Source organism: Bos grunniens, chromosome 20, assembly GCF_055505025.1.
Source record: "Bos grunniens cultivar Pamir isolate PY7600 chromosome 20, Bosgru_T2T1.0, whole genome shotgun sequence".
NCBI lineage: Eukaryota > Metazoa > Chordata > Mammalia > Artiodactyla > Bovidae > Bos > Bos grunniens.
In genome coordinates this window covers 48108386-48133814 of record NC_141184.1, presented here as the reverse complement: position 1 = coordinate 48133814, position 25429 = coordinate 48108386, and the positions used below count along the sequence as shown (strand labels likewise).

Sequence of the window (25429 nt, the reverse complement as noted above, 5' to 3'; positions counted from 1 at the left end):
CTGTGGATAATATAAGGATTCCCAAAGGGAAACATCCCCCCAGAAGAAACCCATCAAGAAGAATCCTTAACCATAATACCACACTCATACTCTTCTGGAGTCAGAATTCGTACTATCTGTGTGGCTTAGAGAAAAAAATTGAAGTGGACTGATAGTGAATCTAGCAGAGGAGAACACATATATCTGGAAGAATGCTCTTTCAACCAATACTTTAAAGAGTCCTCAGATTGAGAGTCCCAAGAATATGAGCTCTTATCTAATATGAGAGTCAGCAGAAAAACAAACTATATAAACAAACTGTATTAGAGTTTATCTCAAAGATTCAGATACTAGAATTACTCTATAGGAAATAAATCAACATATCTGCTGTATAGGAGCAAGTAAGATTGAGAATATGATGCAGGATGATGAGAACCAAAATTCACCAGATTTGCAGATGATCCAAAAAGACCTATAAATGATACACACATAGTAATTTGAATGAAAAAACAGATTAAACAGACTAGACACAGTAAAGGGAGGGAAGATAAACCTGAAGAGACCAAGATTAAAAATAGAAAAGTTTAAGAGATATGGAGGGACAGAATGGAAATGTCTAAGATGTTGAATCGCAATCTTGGAAAATAGGATGGAGGATACATAATTCAAAGGTGTAATAACTGAGACTGATCTAGAATTGGTGACGTGTACAAATCCTCAGACATAGGAAGCCAACGAATACTAAATCAGGTAAATCAAAGGAAATTCATACTTATAAACATGATAGCAAAACTGCAGAATGTTGAAGACTTTGGCAGTAGAGGAAGCAATTACAGAGAAAAGACACATAACCCAGAAAGGCAGCTCATATTTTAAAGCAAAAGTAGAAGCCAGAAGATAGTATGATATACTCAAAGTGATAAGGAAAAAAAGTCATCAGCCTAGATATTCTGTAGTTAGGTATCATCATTCAAGCGTAATGCAAACGCAAAAAATTTTCAAACTGAAAGCATAACCAAAGTTGTAATTGTTTTGTGACTTAGGAAGAAGAGAGGAAGAAAGTCAGGTGGTAGGGGAAGAGCCGTGAGATGATTAGGAGGTTGTTTGTGAGTTAGTCTTCCCATGAGCCCCAGAATAGTTAGTAAATTCCATTAAAAAATTAAGAAGCACCTTGTGTGAGTTGATTGCTTCTGATGACTGATAAAAGCTGGATTTGGTTGTCTTTGCATTTTATAAGGCTGAACACTGATGTCATTGTTGAAATACAGAGATGGAAGAGTGGTGAATTGAGGAGTAGGAGCTCAGACCCTGTGGGCGCGGGGTGGGGGGATGGCTGTGAATGAACGCTCTTAAGGCTATGATATTGAGGTTTAGACCAAGTTTAATGAGCTCTCCCAGGAGAAAGGGATGACCTGGCTGACATATATAGGAAAAAAATCATCTTAAATTTGCCATTTGAAATAGAATCCCATTCACAGTAAGTTACATAGTCAAGACTAATCTACTTGCTCATTGTTTAGTAGACCAGGCCACAGAGCTGATGAAAACAGCTGCATTTCAGAATATATTCTTATCTCTGTAAATTTTCTTTTTGAAAAGTCTTTCCTAAACTTTGATGGAGAACTAGCTTAAATTGTTAATGTATGTATGTAATTTCATCAGATTGGCTATATTAAAGTGAGTCTAAGATTGGTTAAAACCTCAAGAACAAAGCAGGTTCTTAGACCAGGGACAGAATTTCAGCTGAGGTCACTATGATGAACAGAGTCTACATTTTGACTACTCTTTGGATTTTATTAAAGTGCCCATATAATTATTTGTTCATTTGTGAATTATGGACATAATAAGATGCTGTATCTCCTAGGGACTTAACCAATTAGTTTTATATGAAATATGAAAATTGATCTCTTGACAGCCAAGTGGTTGGGAAGGCTAAAAGTGATTTATATTCTTTGTTTTATGTATATTAAACCCAGAATAATTATCAAGTTTGATTACATAAATCTTAGTTGGCATGTGTTTTAGGAGTCTTTTCTCCTTTATGTATTGGGGGAAACAAATTCCTTTTGAACCAAGTAGGGCATAATAAGTAAAATACTTCAGAACCTGTTCCTTGTGATTTTATTCTTAAGTGCAATAAAATTAAATTTTGTAAGCATTCTGTCATTTTTAGGTAGAAAGATGATATCTAGATGTTTATAGAATATAATGTTGAAAGACATGGTTAATCTGGTACAGGACTATCAGTGCACAATTTAAAAATAAATGTCAAGCAAAAGCATTTAATCTTGTGGGAAATCTAAGGCAAGATGCTAAAATATCACTTTAAAATTATTATTTTTTAAAGTACTCAACTTGTGAGTGTTCCAAAGAAAGTATTTATTACTGCTATTCAGGGACACACCCTTCAAGTGGAAAATAAAACTTAAATTATGGTCATGTAAGTTTTTATGTGAGAAACTCAGGTCATTTATGCTGGTATAGCTTGTCACGTTTTCCTTTAGAAATGGCTTGGCAAATTTGTCAGTGACTCACTACCCGTCCTGAAAGTATCAATAAAATGATACCGTGTAGCAATCAGACCTCAGACCCTCCTCAGTTCAGTTCAGTCGCTCAGTCTCAGTCGTGTCTGACTCTTTGCGACGCCATGAATCGCAGCACGCCAGGCCTCCCTGTCCATCACCAACTCCCAGAGTTCACTCAAACTCACGATTATCAAGTTGGTGATGCCATCCAGCCATCTCATCCTCTGTCGTCCCCTTCTCTTCCTGCCCCCAATCCCTCCCAGCATCAGAGTCTTTTCCAATGAGTCAACTCTTCACATGAGGTGGCCAAAGTACTGGAGTTTCAGCTTTAGCATCATTCCTTCCAAAGAAATCCCAGGACTGATCTCCTCTAGAATGGACTGGTTGGATCTCCTTGCAGTCCAAGGGACTCTCAAGAGTCTTCTCCAATACCACAGTTCAAAAGCATCAATTCTTTGGCAATCAGCTTTCTTCACAGTCCAACTCTCACATCCATACATGACTACTGGAAAAACTATAGCCTTGACTAGATGGACCTTTGTTGGCAAAGTAATGTCTCTGCTTTTGAATATGCTATCTAGGTTGGTCATAACTATCCTTCCAAGGAGTAAGCGTCTTTTAATTTCATGGCTGCAGTCACCATCTGCAGTGATTTTGGAGCCCAGAAAAATAAAGTCTGACACTGTTCCCACTGTTTCCCCATTTATTTCCCATGAAGTGATGGGGCCAGATGCCATGATCTTCGTTTTCTGAATGTTGAGCTTTAAGCCAACTTTTTCACTCTCCTCTTTCACTTTCATCAAGAGGCTTTTTAGTTCCTCTTCACTTTCTGCCATAAGGGTGGTGTCATCTGCATATCTGAGGTTATTGGTATTTCTCCTGGCAATCTTGATTCCAGCTTGTGCTTCTTCCAGCCCAGCATTTCTCATGATGTACTCTGCATAGAAGTTAAATAAGCAGGGTGACAATATACAGCCTTGACGTACTCCTTTTCCTATTTGGAACCAGTCTGTTGTTCCATGTCCAGTTCTAACTGTTGCTTCCTGACCTGCATACAGGTTTCTCAAGAGGTAGGTCAGGTGGTCCGGTATTCCCATCTTTCAGAATTTTCCACATTTTATTGTGATCCACACAAGACCCTCCTAGGACTCATTTAAAGTTCCTGTTTAACTGTCCTCCCGCCCCACCCTCAAAGGTAAGGGGAGGGAGCTATATACAATGGGAAAGTGAGATTTATGAAATAAAAAATATTCTCGGTCTCTAGGAGGAAAGATTAATGTTTCTCTTCTTTCTCTTCTAGACTCTCCTTTTATTCGGGCCACTCTTCATTCTCCATGTACTGCATGATGTTCGTGGCAGTAAGTACTTTGGGTCTGTTGGTGGTGGGTTATGTGTGCGGGCACTTCATATATTCGGGTTTGGTGTTTTCTCCTGTGCGAATGCCTCTGACATTCTCATTGGCCTAACTGCCCAAGTCAACTGGAAGCCACTGCTTGTTGCACTAAGTTCAGAAGAGGAATGGATGGCTGCCTGTACTCTGCCAAGGCCAGTTAAAATTGTTTGAAATGACTTTGTCCTTCATCTAGAAGAAGCAGACAGGTGCATTGTATAGCAAGCTGCAAATTGGCAACCTTCAGGATAAGAGGGAATCTTTACTCTTGAAGCAGACAAGTGGTCAAAGCTACTTGTCACTTTTCTGACAGTGGTAGAATCCTAAACAGATCATCAGGTCTGCAAGTCTGGTGCTAAGAATGAGGTGACATGTCCCCTTACTCTGGGCCATGTTTTCTGAAGAGGTTTTCTGGAATATACAGACAGCTCCTGTGTCATCTCAGCAGGTCACTGCTCTGAAATCCAAGCCAAGGTGGTGCTGCTGCTCCTTGTAGCCTCTCCCTGAGCCGGAGTCCTGGCCTCATTTGCACAGTGTGGGTGCTGAGTGGCCTGGCTTTCCCTGCGTGGGGGGCTGCTGGGGTGAGGAATTGTGATTATTGGATGTGATGGCAGCTCTGTTGCTCTCATCTGAGCAAGTCTTATTTTCCTTCCACTTGGGGAAACATTGCCCAGACTGCTTTCCATGGACTAGAAAGGTTTCAGCTTCAGGAGCTTGTCATCAGTACAGCCTGCAGGAGCAATTTTAGTTGCACTTGTATTATACAAAGTCAGCAGTGAAGAGTTAGAGAAGACTGGCACCCATATTTTGCATATAAAACTAGAGATGAATGTGTATCGAGAGCAATTAGTGGAAGACCAGGCTTTAGGGCACTACAAGGGGTTTTCAAAGGTCAATTTAACTGACTTATTTTTATCAATCCTCTGTCTCTTTATGTATAAAATTATCAAAATTTGGTGGGAAAAGGAGATCTCTATCCTTACAGATCAGCTGTAATTTTTCTTTGTAAGTGGACTTTTATATAGTTGTGCTGTGTAAATTTGCTGTTGTCTGGCTGTTTTCAGTTACCCTTTCCCCTAAGATCACAAGTACTGTATAATAATTAAATCTATGATGTGGAAAGATTCATGATGTGTATTGTTAAGATTCCCCGCTGGAAGTTGGTTGGTTTCATTTAGGAAGAATTTAGTATCAGTTTTACCAGAATCTTACTTTTATTTGAAAAAAACAAACTCCAGAAATTAAAAGCATAAAATTTATAACATGTAAAAATTACAGATGTGTTACATAAAATTCAAATCTACAACTTCAAAACCTTTTCAATAACGCTAATTTTTGGCTTCTTCAACATCTCTGGAAATTGCAAGGCTTTCCTCATGTGTTAATTTTGTGAAGAAGAAACTGTAGCAATTCAACAAAATTCAGAACTTCCTTTTTAAAAAATACCCAAATGTTTTTGAAATTGTGCCATGGGAAATGTGACTTACTTGATGGCGAAAGTGAAAGTTGCTCAGTCATGTCCGACCCTTTGTGACCCCATGGACTGTTCAGTCCATGGAATTCTTTAGGCCACTGGAGTGGGTAGCCTTTCCCTTCTCCAGGGGATCTTCCCAACCCAGGGATTGAACCCAACCTTCCAGCACTGCAGGCAGATTCTTTACCAGCTGAGCCACAAGGGAAGCCCAAGAATATTGGAGTGGGTAGCCTATCCCTTTTCCAGGGGATCTTCCCAATCCAGGAATCGAACCAGGGTCTCTTGCATTGTAGGCAGATTCTTTACCAACTGAGCTATCAGGGAAGAGCTATTTGATGGTAGTAACAACAAATACTGTTCAGTTCATTTATCTTACTAGGAAAAGCTACCATTTTTCCTAAAGGGAGCCACCATTTTTTTTTCTCTCTCTTTTTAAATAGGGCGTGGGACCAGGGGAGAAGGGAAAGGCTGGAGCTATTAACATATCCTGAGAACTTTCCCTAAAGCAAAGTTTGTGACTACAGTGACTGGCTTTTGAATGTTTGTATGCCCCAGCGCCAGACCCCACCAGGGCTGCTTTTGTGGTTTGTTACTCATTCGTGTGTCATTATCTTTAAGTCCTTCTTCATGAGAGAGACCTAAGAATCTGAGGTTGGTTGATACTGAAGATGATTTGCTTTTACACTACTCTGTTTTGTCTTTCTGATAGCCGCCATGACACAGAAGAGGGATGACTGCCACCCCTTTCACAAATGGGGAAATAGGGGCCTTGGGAGGAGCTGCTAAGGTCTATAAGCTCTCTGGGAATCTCTTGTTAATCAGGCTCCCTTGCTTTGTTGATTTCTTGAGCTGAACCCTAGTCCAGTTATTTTGAAGGTCAGGTGATACAGATCTCTGAAAGTAAGATGTAACATGTAACTTCAACCCAGTCTTTAATTTCAAAGAATATTCTCAGATGTATCATACTCTAGACCTTAAAATTATTTTTGCTCTTCTTTGCTCCTTTGACCTTAAAATATCTGAATATTTGCTCAAACAGAAACATTTAATGAGCTTTTTTTGTGAAATATGAAATTAATGTATGGAGGATAAAACTAGAGAGGGCCTTGATGGCTAGCCTTCCCTGTGGACACTCAGGAACAAACGAAGAGGCAAATAAAGATATATGCAGAGTGCAAATTCGGAGAAGGCAATGGCACCCCACTCCAGTACTCTTGCCTGGAAAATCCCATGGACGGAGGAGCCTGGTAGGCTGCAGTCCATGGGGTCGCAAAGAGTCTGACACGACTGAGCGACTTCACTTTCACGCATTGGAGAAGGAAATGGCAACCCACTCCAGTGTTCTTGCCCGGAGAATCCCCTGGGACAGGGGAGGCTGGTGGGCTGCCGTCTATGGGGTTGCACAGAGTCGGACACGACTGAATGGACTTAGCAGCAGCAGCAGCAACAGCAGAGGGCAAATTACCTCAACTCTAGTTTGGTAATTGGATCTGTATGAGCCATTTAGATTTACAGGTATAATGCAACAACAAATTCTATCATAGACCAAGAACTCTGGAGAAGCAGGCAGGCTACAGCAGCCACGCACGGGTTTCACCGACTCTGAGCAGTGGAAATACTGACTTGATGTAGATGTAGGCTCTAGCTTTTATTTCAGCCCCTGAATACATGGATGTCTCCTTGCTTTCCAGCTTTCATATTTATATACATCACTTAACCACTACCTACCCTCCTGCCCCCTGCCACACACACATTCCTTAGGCAATGACTCATCTTGTTCTCCTAGGCATCTTGGCATCATGGGTCAGTCCCAGATTTGGAAGATGTAGTCATTTAAATCCTGAGGATAGTCTTTGATAGCCAAAACTTCCCTGTCAATTCCTGATACCCAGAAATTAACTTCTAGTTAAAAATGTCCCTTAAAATACCTGACCATCGTTCTTCTCCAGCACACCCTACAGTGCTAGGAGTTAGCTCCCTGAAAAACACCTAGGTTGGTAGGAGCAAAGGGCAGGGCTTCTTTCCATATAGTCAATTGATGTGCAATTGACTCTAACTTCCCTTGACTTTTGCCAAATGCCAGATTCCAAATTTACTTGATTGTTCAGGAAAACAGGCATGGGCTGAAACCGTACTTTTTTCAGTACAGTAAGGAATATAGTTTTCCCCAGCACTGTCATAGGGAGACTGTCACCCTAGATTGCTTATATCACTGCTGTTATAGAAGTTTGTTTGTAAATTACTACGGTTATTTATATCACTGCTGTTATGAACTTTCTGTATAAATTACTCCAGTGGGAACCGAAGTACCTCTCAGTGTGTTATGTTTCAGCTTGGTTTCCCTCCCTGTCAGAATGCCTCACATCTGGGCCTTGCCCCCCGCTGTGCTCAGGTAGTGCTTACCCGTCCAATTTAAGGAGGGATTTGAGGTTTAACTTTAGGAATTTTGTGAATCCTAAAGAAAACTAAGGCATGCCTTTCAGTGCTCTTCTGGCCAGGTCTCTCATCACATGAAGGTGGAACAACAGTGTACTTGGCATGGTCTTAGGCCAAGGTGTATTTCTTGTGTTGAGCACGCTGTTGTTAGTCTAGTTCAGGGGTTGGCAAATATTTTGTTATAGGTCATGTAATATTTAGGCTCTGTAAACCAGGTGCAATCTCAGCTGCATTTTTTTTTTTTTTTTTTCCAAATCAGTCAGTTCAGTCACTCAGTTGTGTCTGACTCTTTGCCACCCAATGGGCAGAAGCACGCCAGGCCTCCCTGTCCATCACCAACTCCTGGAGCTTGCCCAAACCCATGTCCATCGAGTCGTTGATGCCATCCAACCATCTCATCTTCTGTCATCCTTTCTCCTCCTGCCTTCAATCTTTCCCAGCATCAGGGTCTTTTCAAATGAGTCAGTTCTTTGCGTCAGGTGGCCAAAGTATTGGGGGTTTCAGCTTCAGCATCAGGCCTTCCAATGAATATTCAGGACTGATCTCCTTTAGGGTGGACTGATTAGATCTCCTTGCAGTCCAAAGGACTCGCAGGAGTCTTCTCCAACACCCCAATTCAAAAGCATCAGTTCTTCGGTGCTCAGCTTTCTTTATAGTCCAACTCTCACATCCATATATGACTACTGGAAAAACTGTAGCTTTGACTAGACAGACCTTTGTTGGCAAAGTAAATGTCCCTGCTTTTTAATATGCTGTCTAGGTTGGTCATAACTTTTCCCCCAAGGAACAAGCATCTTTTAATTTCATGGGTGCAATCACCATCTGCAGTGATTTTGGAGCCCCTAAAAATTGTCTTTGTTTCCATTGTTTCCCCATCTATTCGCCATGAAGTAATGGGACCAGAGGCCATGATCTTAGTTTTTTCAATGTTGAGTTTTTAACCAGCTTTTTACTCTCCTGTCTTACTTTCAAGAGGCTCTTTAGTTCTTCTTCACTTTCTGCCATAAGGGTGGTGTTACCTGTATCAGAGGTTATTGGTATTTCTCCTGGCAATCTTGATTCCAGCTTGTGCTTCTTCCAGCCCGGCATTTCGCATGATGTACTCTGCATATAAGTTAAATAAGCAGGGTGACAATATACACCGTTGATGTATTCCTTTCCCAATTTGGAACCAGTCTGTTGTTCCACGTCCAGTTCTAACTGTTGCTTCTTAACCTTTCATACTGTTCGTCGGGTTCTCAAGGCAAGAATACTGAGGTGGTTTGCTGTTCCCTGCTCCAGTGGACCACGTTTTCTCAGAACTCTCCACCATGATCCATCCATCTTGGGTGGCCCTACCCAGCATGGCTCATAGTTTCATTGAGTTAGACAAGACTGTGGTCCATATGATCACATTTCAAATAACTGTTTAAAAATGTGAAAATAATCCCTTGACTCTAGTTGAAATTTGGGTGGAGGGACCCTCTTATTTTAAGAGTAAAATATAGGAATACCTCGTTTTATTGTGCTTCACTTTATCATGTAAATTGAAGGTTTCTGGCAACCCTGCAGGGAAGTCTATTGGAGCCATTTTTCCAACAGCATTTGCTCACTTTGTGTCTCTGTGTCACATTTTGGTAATTCTCAAAATATTTCAGACTTTTTCATTACTGTTCTATTTGTTATGGTCATTTGTGGTCTTTCATATTAGTGTTGCAAAAGAATTGCAACTTACTTGAAGGCTCAGATGATTGTTAGTTTTTAGTAATAATATATTTTTAAATTAAGGTATGTACTTTTTTTTAGACAAAATGCCACTGCACATTAATGGACTATACAGCATAGTGTAAACATAACTTGTATATACACTGGGAAACCAGAAAATTCATGAGACTTGCGCTACTATGATATTCACTTTATTGCAGTGGTCTGAAACCAAAGCCACATCTCCAGGTATGGCTTAATACAGACGTGCCTGTAGTAAGAGACTTTATGAGGCAACAGCATTTAGGAGTTACATGTTACAGTCAATTGAGGAAAGGCAGAAACAAACCGGCTTCAAAAAATACCTTATTCAGCAGTTTAATTGAATTTTTAAAATGAGATTGTATAACTAGATCCTTTAATGGAGGATACTGGTCGAGTCATAAGGTCTCTTCTAACTAGTTTCTGCTGACTGAACTAGGCTCTGCACACGCAGTGGCTGTACCAGATTGGCTCTGAGCTCTTGACTGACTCCGTCTTAGCCACTGGACCACCAGGGAAGTCCCCCCAAGACAGTTGTAACCAGCTCACACAGTGGGGCTGCTGACCGGTTGTGGGAAGGGATCCTGCCTACATTCCTTAGCCACCTGGTGGTGCTTGTGGTGGGTTAGTTGCCAAATTGTGTCTGATCCTTCCGACTCCACGGACTGCAGTCTGCCAGGCTCCTCTGCCCATGAGATTTCCCAGGCAAAAATACTAGGTTGCCATTTCCTTCTCCAGGGGATCTTCCCAACTCAGGGATGGAACCCCATCTCTTGTGTCTCCTGCATTGCAGATTCTTTACCAACTGAGCCATCAGGGAAGTCACCTGGAGCCCAGAACAAAGATCTGACCAAATCTTGACCCAAAAGCATTTCACCAGGGAACTTTGACTGCTATTTGTTTCAACATGTCACTTAAGAAAAACAGCATCAGAAATACCACTGATGACAGCAGTAGTAGGGTATCAACCTGCCACAGAAAGCATGACAGCAGGTTTAATTCTGATTATTAGAGCTAGGATTCCAAAGAAAACAAGGTTTTGTTGTTGTTGTTTAGCTGCGAAATCGTTTCCAATTCTTCATGGCCATGGACTGTAGCCCTCCAGGCTCCTCTCCATGGGATTTTCCAGGCAAGAGTGGAGTGGACACCATCTCCTTCTCCAGGTAGTCCCTGTTTTCAGCCTGCCTTTTTATGTCAACAAGTCTTCCTTTGCTGTCTGGAGTTTTGTGGGTTGCTCTGCTGACAGAACTGGTAGCTGCATGTTTCATCCTCTGTCCCTCTGCTGTCCTGCCATGGGGCTTCCTGAAGCTGCAGTATCACAGTGTGAAGCCTCTGCTTCTGGGGAGCACCTTAGTGAAGTGCTGCAGGTTGCTTTTGTCCTGCCAGAAGCTTGTCTTTTATTTCTAGTTGTGACCTTTCTACTTCACCAGAAAGCTGAATTTCCACTTGTCTCCCTGGCCACCTGGTTTTTTGCAGTGTGGCTGCCACTCTTCTCCATTTTCTATTAAATGGCTCGTTCTTGTCTAACCATAGCTTTTGTTTGCCAGCAGCCCATCATGTATCTGTTAGGTACCGTTTCTACAACTTGTGAAAACTAAACAGTTCCTTCATAAATAAACCCAAGAGCAGATGCAGCCCAGCAGATTTCCGGGCCAAGTCTGCTGCAGGTCATACTGTGTGCCCTCTCACAGTCAGGGCTATGTGGTGCCCTTCGGTTTGTCTGTGGATTGGCAGTTTCCCCCAGTGGGGAAATTTGAAAATTGTAGATGCTGCCACTGAGCCAGCCAGTCTGGTACCATACACAGCACTGGATATGGAGTTCTGGAAGTTCTAAATCTTAAGATATAAGCAATTGAATGCTTTCCTTCTTGTAGTACATATGTGATTAACATATGCGTGTGTAGGGAGAAGGGGAAGAGTGGAGGTTGCAAAGGCAACAAAGGTTACAAAGCCTTTTTATTCTCAACTCTGGCATTAAAGCATGAGCAGTCCCCCTATCTAGTTCTGATACAGCAGTGCTGAGATATATCAGATATTCAGTTTCTCGGAGACAGAGAAAGATGGAGGAATAGAGACTTGTTTTTAAAGGAACATATATGCTTTCCTCTCCCCTGTCAAAAGACAAGGAGTAGAATAGAAAAAGATATATAAATCCACAAAGTCAAAGAATGGAAAAGGAGACAATAAGCAAGAGGTAAAGATTTTGGAAAGCATTAAATGAGTGGTAGGAGGAAGCTGAATCTCTAGTGCCTCTCGAGGGTGGGAGCTTAAAAGATCTGCACTAGGGTGGGAGCTTAAAAGATCTGCACTGTGGAACCTGAGAAAGGCTTAGGAAGTGGAGCCCCCAGAAAGTCAGCATTGTACGCTTTCTTGGACCTGCTTATGTAGGACAGACTTTCGGCTGGCAACACAGGAGGTCAGTTGTCAAGGTCTGGAGTTCAGGGCATGTCAACAGGTGACCCAAGTTTCAACAGTCAGTGTGTTTACCTCTTGAGGGTCTACTGAAACCAAAGTCCTCACAGGGAAGAGCAGGGCTAGAGGTGGTGCCTGGCTTTTGCTACATCAAGTGCCTTGGACCCAGAGATACAAAACAGGCAAACAGGAAGCCCATTCAATTAGCCAGTCTCACTCAAGAGCTGAGAATTGTTCTGGAACAAGAGCCTTTACTCAAGCCATGGCCATTAGTTCCCAGAAGAGATGAACACAGACTCTTATTTAATTAGGTACTTAGAGGCGGAAGATCTCACCTAGAGTATACTGCAGTGTGTTTGGTTATTGATCCATAAGCGAATGTTATTTTCACAGGGATGTTGAGTAAGAGATTGGGGCAAAATAATACTTACTTAACACATGTGTGTGGGCTACCTAAAGTCAAAGTCAGAATTCTTTGGAAGAAACAGAGGGATTTTAGAATCCTAATTGAGGAAGAACCTTGAAAGTCCTGAGTTTCCTTTATGTTGGAAGTATAAAATAAATCCCTAAGTCCATTTGAGAGTTGTTTTTTAACTATGTTCCTAGCAGGGATGGGTGCAGTTCTCCCTAATACGTCTGCATTCGTGTCAAGTATTTGTAATTCCTCATTATAGTCTAAATAGCTGATGCCTTTAACCATCATCTGGAAAGATAGCTTAACAGGAACTAGAAGAGAGACAACTAAACTTTCGGATAATAACATATAAAACTTGGCTCCTAGTTAAAGAATTGTTTTCCTTAAAATGAACAAAAAATTTCCAGGTAGAACTAATGAGGTGAATCTTATCTGGCACGGCTGTGGTACCTAACTGGCTTCAGCCTAGCACATGCTAAGTAACTTTGCCCCATCTAGAACCAAGTATCTAGCCACCTCCAGAATCTTGAGACAAGCCTCTTACTCTGTACTTGTTTATAGCTTCAACAGCAGCAAACCAAAAAGGGGAGAGGAGCTCTGCAGAAAGCCAAAAGCACTTCAGCCTATTAATTAATTCAACTCAGTTAAACAACTGGTACGCTCTTTTAGGATTAGATGTTTATACTATAAAGTACTTGATAAAGTTAGACCACCTCTGTGTCTTTGCCAGGTGCTAAGAACTGAACATGCACAGCAGTGCCCAGAGAACTAGGAATGGACTTATCTATCTACTTTAAATAGGCAGGGTCAGTGGGCACAGCCACATAAATTGTTTTCTGCAGACTGCATTTAAGTAAGTGCTGTGATTCATGGGGTCGCAAAGAGTCGGACACGACTGAGCGACTGATCTGATCTGATAAGCCATAAATTATTGAACAGAGTTTTTAAAATGAATATTAAGAATTATATTATTAGATAGAAGTTAGGGGGGGAAAAGACCATATTTGCTGAAAGGTGTTCATAGGAAACTATTCCAAATTTGCTCTTTATTACAGTCTTTGGGGATGCACCAAAGTCAAGGGCAGGCTGACACAGCAAAGGGGAGATTCTCAGGTCTGATAGTGTATGGAAAAATCCTAGAACTTTAAAGGGTACAGGTGCTATTGAAAGAATACTCTTACTGGATCAGGACTAAACTACAGACTGTATTATTTACTTAGGCAGATTATTGTATTTACTTATGAATATTTATTTAGTCTCAGTCACTCATGTTAAATAATTTGAGGCTAGAGGAACTCTCAAGTAAATTGTCTGGGTGAATTAAGCAAACTTAGTTCCTAAACAGGCTGGGCAGAAAATACAGTAGCCTGGCCCAGGGTAAGGCAACCTGTGCTCAGAGCAGTAGCAGTTGATCCCAAGACTGAACTAATGACCACTGTAACTCAAAATGGAAGGGAAGGAGCAGCCCCTGAAGTCCTAGGTTATACACACAGAGACGCTTACCTTGTTTATAATTTGGAGAGTGGTCTAACTAGAGCACTAGACAGGTAATAAATTCTTGTAAACTGTTACTAGGGCAATGTGTATTTTCGTTTTATTTTGGGACTAATTTTTAGGTATTCATGAGTACAAGAATGCTTGCCTGAAGCCTTCTTCCATATATAACACTGATTAATGATCATTAATACTTAATGCTATCATTTAAAACATCAATCTTTTAGAAATGTGATATTTAATATAAAATATAGTCTTCGGTTGGTATACTAAACTTTTTTTCCCCCTATCTTTTCTATTAGCTTTACCTTCAAGCCAGAATGAAGGGAGACTGGGCAAGACTTTTACGCCCTACACTGCAATTTGGTCTTGTTGCTGCATCCATTTATGTGGGCCTTTCTCGAGTTTCTGATTACAAACACCACTGGAGTGATGTGTTGACTGGACTCATTCAAGGAGCTCTGGTTGCAATATTAGTTGTAAGTATCCATGGTAGCAGCCTACATCTTGAAATTGACAAACACTTGGACAAATAAGTAGAAAAAAAGGTTCCAATGAGAAATGAGAAAACTATGTTAAGGCAGAGAATGTGGCTCAATAATTGCTACTGGGTAAGGACCCCAATGTTATTAAAAGTCATTTTAGGACAGACAAGAAATAATACCTAGGTTATTTACTTTCTGCAGAAGTTATTAAAAAAATTTACTAAGTTTTTTTTTTTTCTTTTTAATAGTAAAAAGCCCTGGGTATAAAGTTTTCTTTTTGGTATAAATTGAAAATAATTTACATGAAGAACGACACTTTTTTTTTCATTAAGGGCTGGCTGGCAGAGTGAAGCTTTTTGCCCAAGACATAACAAAGCAACTCTCAGAATGTCTTTAACAAAAATGCCTGTTAGCTGCTAATTTGTTGTTGCTGCTCAGTCACTGAGTCGTGTCCGTCTCTCTGTGACCCCATGGACTCTAGCCTGCCAGGCTCTTCTTGTCCATGGGATTTCCCAGGCAAGAATAGTGGCGTGAGTAGCTACTGCCTTCTTCAGGGGCCCTTCCTGACCCAGAGAGTGGACCTGCATCTCTTGCTCTGCAGGCAGGTTCTTTACCACTGAGCCACCGGGGAAGCCCAGCCACTAATTTATTAGTACCCTTAACTTTTACCCTGTAATGCATATCCTTTTATTTTTTGAACACTGCTTATTGCAATTTTTGTTATGGTTTTTCAACTTATTTAAAATTTTATCATTTGATACTCTGCCCCATTCTAAATGTTATCTGTTCTACATAGGCTGTATATGTATCAGATTTCTTCAAAAAGAGAAGTTCTCCTTTTAAAGAAAGAAAAGAGGAGGATTCTCATACAACTCTACACGAAACACCGACGACGGGGAATCACTATCGAAACAGTCACCAGCCTTGAAGGTGGCACAGTGCCCAGATGAAGCTGGCCTGCTTTCTAAAGAAAAATGATTGCAACCAGAAGGCAAGAGGATGCGTCTTTCTTCCCGGTGTACAAGCCTTTAAGGGACTGCTGCTACTGTACCTCCTGGATGCCTACTTTACCTGTGTGTATATAGTTACAGTTAACACAACGGTTATCTAATAGCTCTAAGTTCATTTTAAAAAATTTCAACGGCCTTTCACTAAACAATGCCCCACCTGTACATTGTTTTATTAAAAAATGTAACGCTTATGTACAAATGTGTATGTAATATGCTTTCTTAGAATGATGCTTGATTTAAATATAATACATATTAAAATGTTTCAGGACAACTGTCTTGAGATGGGAAAACCAAATCAATACTTATAGGCATTTGTAGTTGATTGTAATCAGACAGGTGGAGAACAATTTATAATTCCACATTCCTTAGCTGACTGTTTATAAGTAGAGGCTGGCGGCAAACACAATATCTCTCTTGATTTTGGTGATTCCTAAGGGAAAAGAAAATATGATGTAAATTTTCAAGACCACAAAGAATGTAATGCCCATCCACTGGGGTTTTTTAACAATTCGCATTAAATTGGGGAGAAGGCAATTCGGAAAATACAAAACCTTGCTGGTCTGAAAGACACCTAGAGGAGGAGTTCATAGCCATCTCTGAGAAACGGGAAACTTCGAAACCAGACCCCTGTTCTTATGAATCCTGACTCTACAGTACCCCATGTGTGGCGGGGCTAGGGGTGTCCAAAATTATTTTTAAAAACTTGGAAAGAATAAGCTGTCAAAAGAAGTTAGTTATCCCAAAGCATGAATTTTCAGCCTACAATGGAAGGCACTATATTTCAGTTACCATGTGAAATTCTTTCTGGGCTAAGGCAGGACAAACTGTTCGAAAGTTTACAAAACTAGACTTAAACCCACAGTGATTCAATAGGTCTGCTCTATTTAACAATGTTGATAACGTAAGCCAGTTTCTGCAAACTTCTTAGAACACTAAGTAGAGAGCAAAATCAGTAGGTTTGATTGTGGTCAACCAACTCAGAGCAGCACCGTGTCTCTATTCTTGGTGCTTTCAGTCCTTTTTCTCGGCCAGCAGACAGATGGCGTGAAGTTATGCGCAAGCGCGTGTGCCTCGCCGGCACTACCGCCATGATGTAGCCAGCCTTTCCCGAGTTGGTCTTCCTGCTTCCACCGAGCTAATCTACAGACTTGCCTACAATGCACCAGCAAGAACTGCCTGGTGAAACCCATGCCCGAGCACGCCACTCCTGTGCTCAAAACCTCCGATCACCTCAGAGGAAAAAGCTGAGTGCTAGGGCCTACAGGACCATTCTTTTCTTCTTCCAACCCCTGCTGTTCGATTCACTGTTCACTGTGCTCCAGCCACACGGGCCTGTTGCTCCAGTACATCAAGTATATATGGAGGGGCTCTAGGCCATCATATCCATCTCTCAATTCTCTTGTCTCTTCCTTCGTTTGTATCACTACCTGATGTATTTTAATTGTTGACTTGTTTACTGTCCGCCCCCTGCACTAGAATGTGAGCGCCATGAAGGCAGGGGTTTGTGTCTTTTTTGTTCACTGCTGTATTCCCTGGTGCTTAAACCAATGCCTGGCACACAATAAGTGCACAATAAATATTTTGAGATTTTATCTATATTCATTTACAAACTGTTTCCAACACACACTGATATTTTCTTTGAATGCTACTAGGTGGCCTGCCATGGCAATCCAGTGAAGAATATCTGGAAATGTTCTCCTAGGTTGTGGTCAAGAGGTCAAATCTCAACAGGATTTGCAAAAATTACTAGAAAAACCTTATGGGCTGGATACTGACCTTCTGCAAATTTATTTTCCAGCTCAGTGTTTCCAATGGCTTTTGCTGCTTGACACATTTGTCGAAGTAGTTCTTCCAGGCGCCTCATACAACGAATTATGCTGCCTGGACAGAAAAACAAACAAATCACTTGTAAAGTGTAAATAATCAGGAAAAGCAGAACTTTTGTTAAGACACAAGGAAGGCGAACATGGGATGATTAACCAACAGTCCTCTGAGGAACTTGTACTGCAGTAAATCAGTAGTAAACTTGATTAGTGACTGCTAGGCACCAGGAAGGCCACAAGGATGAAGAGTTTAATTCCCGTCTTTGCCTAATGGTAGAGAGAGGCGTGGATTTATTATAATGTGTTGACACTTGCTCTTACAGAAGTACACAAAATGCCCTGGGAACAGAGGACAGAACAACATGGATGAAGGGCAGCAAAGGTGACATATGATTTGGGTCCTTTATGCATAAGGTCACTGTCAGGCAGTGACAAGGCAAGACCACCAAGGCAATGCAGAAATGCCCAACAGACCACGGTGGGCCCTGGGCGTGGCCTACCACGGCCTCTGGATACTACCCTCTGAAGAGAACGCAATGGAGAATGTTTAAGGAAGGGAATAACAGAAGCAGATTTTCATTTTAAAGGTGCAATCGATCATTCTTCTGGACCTTAAACAGGCTCTTTCAGCAATAATTTCCTCACACAGTGTATCCTCAATGAAGCATAGAAGAGGCGATCAGTCCCTTCCCATTGGGATTTGACTCCCCGAGACAAGTGTTTGCATCAAAGGTGAAGTTGTAAACACACTTGCACTTCTGTCAGGCTTGCACGAGAAGGAGCCTCCGGATTCTTTTTCTAAGTACTACCTAAGTTGAAAACTCTTGGATTTTAGTTTTAATGCCTGAAATACAGAGGAGTATCAGTTCTCTCTGGTATGCAAGCTGTGACCTCACACTTCAGGTTCTTATTTAACTCCTTGTAACACTGCTACTGCTACATCGCTTCAGTCGTGTCTGACTCTGTGCGACCCCATAGACGGCAGCCCACCAGGCTCCCCCGTCCCTGGGATTCTCCAGGCAAGAACACTGGAGTGGGTTGCCATTTCCTTCTCCAATGCATCAAAGTGAAAAGTGAAAGTGAAGTTGCTCAGTCGTGTCTGACTCTTAGCGGCCCCATGGACGGCAGCCCACCAGGCTCCTCCATCCATGTGATTTTCCAGGCAAGAGAACTGGAATGGGGTGCCAGTGCCTTGTAACACTGGAATAATTTATTAACATGTGTCTTGTAAAACACTCATTGTACTGTGTTCAGGGCTCTTTTTACCTTTTAATGCCCTCCACATTATGGTCCAATGTGCCCAAGGGAGAAAAACAATGGAGATTTAACTCCTAAAGCTCTTGCTCTTAAACACGGTATGTTATGCTGGTAACTGGAGAAGATGCGGATGAGAAATACAAACTACCAAAGTGGCAGCAGAAAGGATGGGATTCAAAACGAAGAGGGTGCAGAAGAGTGGAAGGCGGCCCTGGAATCGAGAGCGACTTCCTCTGAAGAGGAGAGAGTAAGGGACAAGAGATATGCACATGAGTTTCTAGCTTAAGACAGCCTACTGGCACCTGCCTGTCCTCTGAAGCAGAAGTGATCATCCACAAAGCTGGCACAAGTGAGGAAGGTGTGCAAGGAGAGCAGTGAGGATCTGGAATCGCCTGTAAGACGAGCCTCAGAGCCAGAGACCACAGTCTCTGGAGAGGAAGACGAGGGATTACGATTCAGATGTGCCATCTACTGCCTGAGGGACTGTATTATCGAGCTAGGGAAACACTATAAACTAAATGAGGCAGAATGTTCCAAGTGTCAGGTACCGAGCTGGTGCACAACAATCTCCTCCTCCTCTGCTGGGGCTACATCTATTACTAGGAAAGTTTAATGTGATCCTGAGGTTACAGACTATGGCTTCTGAAGACACCAAATGATACAATTTTTGTCCAGGAGAACTCTGCTACTGAAGTACAGGATTAGAGAATGAATTACTAGACTGATCCACCTGGAGGTACATATAATGGCAGACAGAAACACAAGAATCTCAGTTGCATCCTAATTCTCTTTACATGACTAGAAAGAGAACTGTGGCTCAGAAGGGAAGTTCTAAGCAGTAGTGGGGCCCCTTCATAGCAGGTCTCCAAGAGAATGAGGAAGCATACCTACCTGGGCATTTACTTTCTGTTACTGAGACAACTGATTCTAACACCAATAAGCTATATTAAGATTTTGAAAATTAACTGAACAAATGAAAAACAGACTTGCTGCTGCTTTTACTAGTAACCTTTAACAACAACAACAAAAATGATTTCACAAAAGATGTTCCCAAGTAGGAGGAGACTATGTCATTGGCTACTTCCAACATCCTACCACCATCTTAACAAACAAGAAACCCTAGAGGGGTTAATGACTTTCAGGTTCACCCTTTAGAGCAATGGCTTCCCTTTTAAACTGTGAGGCTGAGTTCCTGGAAGAAGAATCTCGAACCTTCAACCACTTTACAAATACAGGTAAGAGTATTAGCCTATTCCCTAAGAACAGGAAGCTGCCAGGTTGGCCACTAACCACTGTGGGGTCAGAAGGTGGCATCCCCTAGACCCACTGGTAAATTCATGACTTGATAAATGGACAGCACCTACTTTTATCTCTTCCCCTGGATGTGTGTTTCAGCTCTTACTGCCCTTTACTGGCACCCCTGTGCAGGCACAAGCAACATAATAACAAGGGCTGCAGTCCTGTGGGCAGGTGAGGAGCCTATCCCTGACCTCCTGCATTCCAGGAGGAAGAGTGCTCCTCTACTGCCCCCAAATCTAATACCATTCATTCAAATGCCAATAGGAGCCCTGGTGAGTCTGTTTCAGCCCTGATTCAAACATAAGGTTCTGGATGGTCTGATATTTCTGTACCAGGATAATCATTTGTGGACCCTAAGTTTTAGCTTTAAAGATACTATTTCATGAAGTTCAGTCATTAGCACGTCACTCATTTTTGCTGTAACATTTTTTACTTAAGTGAAAGTTACTCACTTCTAGGCCACAATTATAAAAAACAGCTGTTACAAAAACAAAACAATGCTATTAATTCTACCTAGATGCTATTACTGGATCAACAAAAAGTTGATCACCCACACATATTACAGACACCTCAAACTCAACAGTTTCACAAAGTGAATTCACTCTTTTCCTTTCAAATCTTCTCTATTAACCTGTGAAAATCTTCAAGTTTACTCACCTATAAAATGGAGATAATAATAATTCTTAAACCTAAATGGGGTTATTATGAGAAATGAATGAAATAATGTATGCAGGGTGCTTAGTAAGTGGCAGTAATACAATAGGAACTCAATAAATGCTGGCTCTATTTGTTATTTCTGTTCTCAGTGCAAAGAATGCTGAGCTCTAGTACTGCTTTGCATTGAAAGAGGAAATCCAATCGCAATAACACTGGGTGTCTAAAGGGTCGGGGGGCTGGAACGGAGAACGTAAAGAACATCAGATTACCCGTGCAACTAGACAGTAAATGTGTGTTTTGCAAACACTTCTATTTGAAGAAAATAAAATTAGGTAATAGTTAAAAATGTAAATATACAGCACTTCAAAAAGCAAAGAATGGATTCCGCAGGCCATTTGGAACTGAAATGGAGCCCTTCATAAATGTTTGCTGTGCAGGCTGCCAATCAGCTGCCTGTGCTCACAAATATTGTTTTGACTGAATTCAAATGTGTCCCGGGAAACATAGATAACCTGGTATTGTTTAGGTATTTCTGCAAATTGAGAAACTCATGTTAATAGTGGAGAAGGCAATGGCACTCCATTCCTTTACTCTTGCCTGGAGAATCCCAGGGATGGAGGAGCCTGGTGGGCTGCCGTCTATGAGGCCACACAGAGTCGGACACGACTGAAGCGACTTAACAGCAGCAACAGCAGCAGCATGTTAACAGCCAGAATCTGCAAAAGCTATCAGAGACCAAACATATGAAGTAAATATATATTTACTTCAGATATAGCCAGATATAGCTCACGCCAACTCAATTTCTGGAAAACTGAGTTCTGACAGTTTCAGATGAGATGAGAACAATTAAGAAATGAGGCCAGGAGACACAGGGTTGCATATACAATGGCTGTGGCAGTCGGCCTCAGTCTTGTCAAGAAATCACCTTGTGTGCACACACACCGTTCACAGCTGCATGCAGCATAAGGGCTATTTATTCCTGATGGAGACTCATGAAGACTCCTGGGAAGAGGTGAATCTCCCAGTACACTTCCTACCTACTACAGTTCTCCGTAATCCAAGGCTTCTCCTTACTCCCAGCTTTAGAAATCTTTCTGCCTCATCAATTATGACCACCTAGATTAAGTGTAAGACCCGAGATAAAAGGCCATGACCCTTCCTCCCAGGCTATCTGAAGCTGACCAGAAACAAAAACACACACTAACAACCAAATGGTTTATTACGAACCTTTTTTCTGGTTTTGCCAGAGTGGAAAGTAAAACTGAATCCTTAATAGTAATGAAACTGTAGTAAAATACACACAAAATCTACCACTTTAAAGCATGTGCCCCAGCGTCACTACCCATTTTTTATACTTAGGTTTATATCACCATTCTGGAAGAATGCACACTTAGATAATAATTCACATGGCATAAAATTCACCCTTTGGGGACTTCCCTTGTAGTCAAGGGACATGGTTGGATCCCTGGTTGGGGAACTAAGATCACATATGCTGTAGAGCAACTAAGTTCATGAGCTGCAACTACTGAGCCCCAGGGTTATAACAAAGCCCCAGCACCACGACTACTGAGCCCCAGCACCACGACTACCGAGCCCCAGCGCCACGACTACCGAGCCCCAGCGCCACGACTACTGAGTCCCAGGGCCACGACTACAGAGCCGCAGCGCCACAACTCAGAATCCATATGCTGCAATGAGAGATCCCCCCGCCCCACTCAACAAAGACCCCCGCATGTCCATAGCTAAGATCCGGTAGAGTCAATACAAACACAAATTCACCCTTTTAAATAAGTGCACAAATTCAGTGGTTTTTAGTATATTCAGAGTTGTACAACCATAACCACTATTTAATTTTAGAATCTTTTTATCAAACCCAAAAGAAACCCAAGTCCATTAAGCAGTCACACCCACCACCAGTCCATGGTAACCACAAATCTACTTCTGTCTCTCTATAGCTTTGCCTATTCTGGACATTTCACATAAATGAAATTATCCAGTAGGTGGCTTCTGTGTCTGCCTCCTTTCACTTAGAACCTTAAAGTGTTTCAAGTTCATATACTATCACGAATCAGTCCTTAACTCCTTTTTCTAGCTGAATACTGTTCCACTGTATGAATAAAACACAATTTAACTATCCACCCGATTGAAGGACATTTGAGCACACAAGCGTGAGGGCAGTTTTACAAACATCAGGCTCATGTGGTTCTTGAACAAAACATTCTAGTTGAGGATAGAAGAAATCAACACATTTCTTTACCTGGAGAGGTATTTATTTCTACCTCCAACTTGCTGGCATTCCCAAAAGTGGTTCCTCCAGTTCATGCCCTAAATCTGATATAATACCTCCTATCTAAGTGGTTATTGAGGCCTGAGATTAGAATCATAAATACACTTTCCTGCAATCATTTACCATATTACCCAGCTCAGGCTGAAAACATTCTGGGAGGGCAGAGACTATTGCCTGTACTGCATGCAGCACAATTCCTGGTCCCACTAGGGTCTCAGTTAATTATTCATCAAAAGAGTAAGAATCAGGTGCTAATTCTTAAGTCATTTAGTACTAAAATTGTGCCAAAAGTTAAATAGAGAAAAGATACATACTAATAAAATGCTACTCTTATTAGCAAATGTAAAAAAAACAAACCAGCTGGAAAATCCCTTATGACACTGATGTATCCTCTCCTAGGGAAGGGTAAAGCTATGCTAGTTGAAAGGCACGTGAAAAGAACTTGTGGCGGGGCAGAGACTGGGAATGCACAAAACAGCATTTGCTTAAAAAACCCCTGACAGACGTAAGCACTGCAGCGAACAGTTTCCCATGATAATCTGTCACAGCAGCTTTCCTGACGGCATGTGCTTAAAGGAAAGCAAATCCGTCCTGCACAGGGAAGAGCACCGTACCGCGTTTGTACAGGCAAATAAATAGTACCCACCATTCAAGGTTAACTAGCTCCAGCTAATGTTTGAAAAGTTCTTAAAACTACCTCTGAGGCTCATGACATGATTGGACACTTGACCACAGCACACTGAAAAGTTCCAATGTAGTCATTTTCTGCCCATAAAAGTAAAGACACACTATACTAGGGGTAGAGCTGTGATTATAGTACTTTTCCAATTATATCAAGCATGTGCCGTAACAAGACGAGGAGAGAATGGCTATTCTGAAGTGGATAAAGTAAACACCACCAGTTTTTTTAAAAAAAAGGTTGTGGCAAGGAGACACAGTATGCCAGAGAAAGGAAATAATATCCTAATATCCCAAGGTTCTCAGTATTTTTTTTTTTTTGCTGTTTAATTACATATTTTATGAGCCAATATATAGTCTATTCCAGTTTTAGAAAGAAAAGGTAGAGCTGACATAATGGTGCCATGAAAACTGTGTTGATATTAGACCCAATTTCAAGTTATAGTTATGAATCCCTTAATTTTCAATCTTAGATTTCATGAGCAAACTGTGACATCAAAACAGCCCCAAGGAATTGAAAAGAGGTAAAAATACTGATTTCAGGAATTGCTCATATGTGGGGGAAAACATCAACTCATAGGTGGCAGAAATACAAACTACCTTCAATTTTAACACTTTACAATTTATCTTCCATACCGTGATAACTTTCCCACTTAAGTACAAAGAATAGAAAAACAATCTATAAAGATAATTTTACAAGCCTTCCTCTATTTCTAGGTCTACTGTTCCTTCATTTCTCTTAAACAAATAAACCACACAATGCACCACTACTGTTTCATGCCGCTGTGCCTACCTTCTCAGAGAAGCAGATACACAAATATGAGCTAGCATATTAGTAATTCTAGAATCTGGGCACAGAACAGTCACGGTTTCATTCCTATCTTCCAAAAAGAAGTTATACTGAAGAGTGGTGATCCTGTACCTGATTGCCTTTGTATCTCTGAAACACACAAGCTGTCATACACCCCCTGGGTTTCTGTGGGTTAAGTGAGGTGAGGGTGTCACGTGTTCCTCTTCTCACACCATCAGTTATGACAGGCCTTCTGACCATCCCTACAGCATTTTCAGAGGATGGAGATGGCACAATTCTAGGCAGTATTTAAGAATCCTCTTGGTGATCCAAAACTCAAAGATGAGGTATTACGGTTTTTAGATGAAGTAATCAACTACCATGTGGCGGGCAGTCACAGAGTCCAGAATTCAAACATACTGTCGTCATGTGGTACACCTCCACGACCTTGGCCAAATTATTTACCTTTTCTAAATCAGTCTCCTTGTGCAAAGTGCAAATAGTATCTACTCAGATGTGCCACTAGTGATTAGATTTAAAGTATATAAAATGCTGATTATAGCACAATGCCTGGCACACTGTTTACCTAATAAATAATCACCATCCTCATAACAGAGTACAGTATTCACAGAAAGATTCTGGGACCATAATACTAATGACCATTTAATGGAAGTTTAGAAATAAACTTTAGGGAAAGGACTAAAACAGCACACAATTAATTTAAAAATGAAAGTGACGGTCACTCAGTCGTGTCTGACTCTTTGTGATCCCCTGGACTATACAGTCCGTGGAATTCTCCAGGCCAGAATACTGGAGTGAGTAGCTTTTCCCTTCTCCAGGTGATCTTCATATTTAAAACCTTAAAACCCATAAAATTCAATGCAGTAAAGTAAAGGCTCACAGCTGATTTTGTGATGTTTAATCTATGCATTACAAAAATCACTGATTCATAAACTCAGTAACCTATTAGTCAGTCTTCAATAATATTGGGTGAAAAGCATATAATTCAGGGTATGTTAAAAATAATTTATCTCAAAATAGATAGATAAGAAATAATAATATTTTAAGTATCTTACATTAATCGCTATGAAGTCCAAGCTCATTTATTTTCATTTTTAAGAAAGTTCAATGTATACAGAATTTACCACTATATATATCTACATAAGCTAATATTTTTGCAATGATTATAGAATTTCTAAATATGGCTTTCTTTATATACTGTGCCTATTATTTGCTTCTTATAATTCACTTATAATTACTCCTTTTGTATTTCTTTTACCTTTACTTTTTCAT

At 41.1% G+C, this 25429-nt stretch overlaps 2 protein-coding genes across 14 annotated transcripts in view; one reads left to right on the top strand and one right to left on the bottom strand.

Moving 5' to 3' along the window:
• The window catches only part of PLPP1 (phospholipid phosphatase 1), a 105495-nt gene extending 88558 nt beyond the window's left edge, over positions 1-16937 (top strand). For all 12 annotated transcript variants that reach the window (XR_015148765.1, XM_086361719.1, XM_086361716.1 and 9 more), the window contains 3 exons: positions 3805-3862; positions 14153-14329; positions 15132-16937. Coding sequence is in view for 11 of the 12 variants with exons in the window: in XM_086361719.1 (XP_086217845.1) it covers positions 3805-3862; positions 14153-14329; positions 15132-15263 (367 nt within the window). In the remaining variant the exon portion in view is untranslated. The remainder of the gene's footprint in view (positions 1-3804; positions 3863-14152; positions 14330-15131) is intronic.
• The window catches only part of MTREX (Mtr4 exosome RNA helicase), a 101515-nt gene continuing 81175 nt past the window's right edge, over positions 5090-25429 (bottom strand). The window contains exons 26-27 of one of the 2 annotated variants that reach the window (XM_086361711.1): positions 17122-17226; positions 5090-15775 (exon numbers count right to left, since the gene is read on the bottom strand). In XM_086361711.1, the coding sequence (XP_086217837.1) occupies positions 15723-15775; positions 17122-17226 (158 nt within the window). In that variant the 3' untranslated portion in view covers positions 5090-15722. Of the gene's footprint in view, positions 15776-17117; positions 17227-25429 lie in introns of both variants that reach the window. The other variant, XM_086361712.1, reaches the window with a different exon arrangement.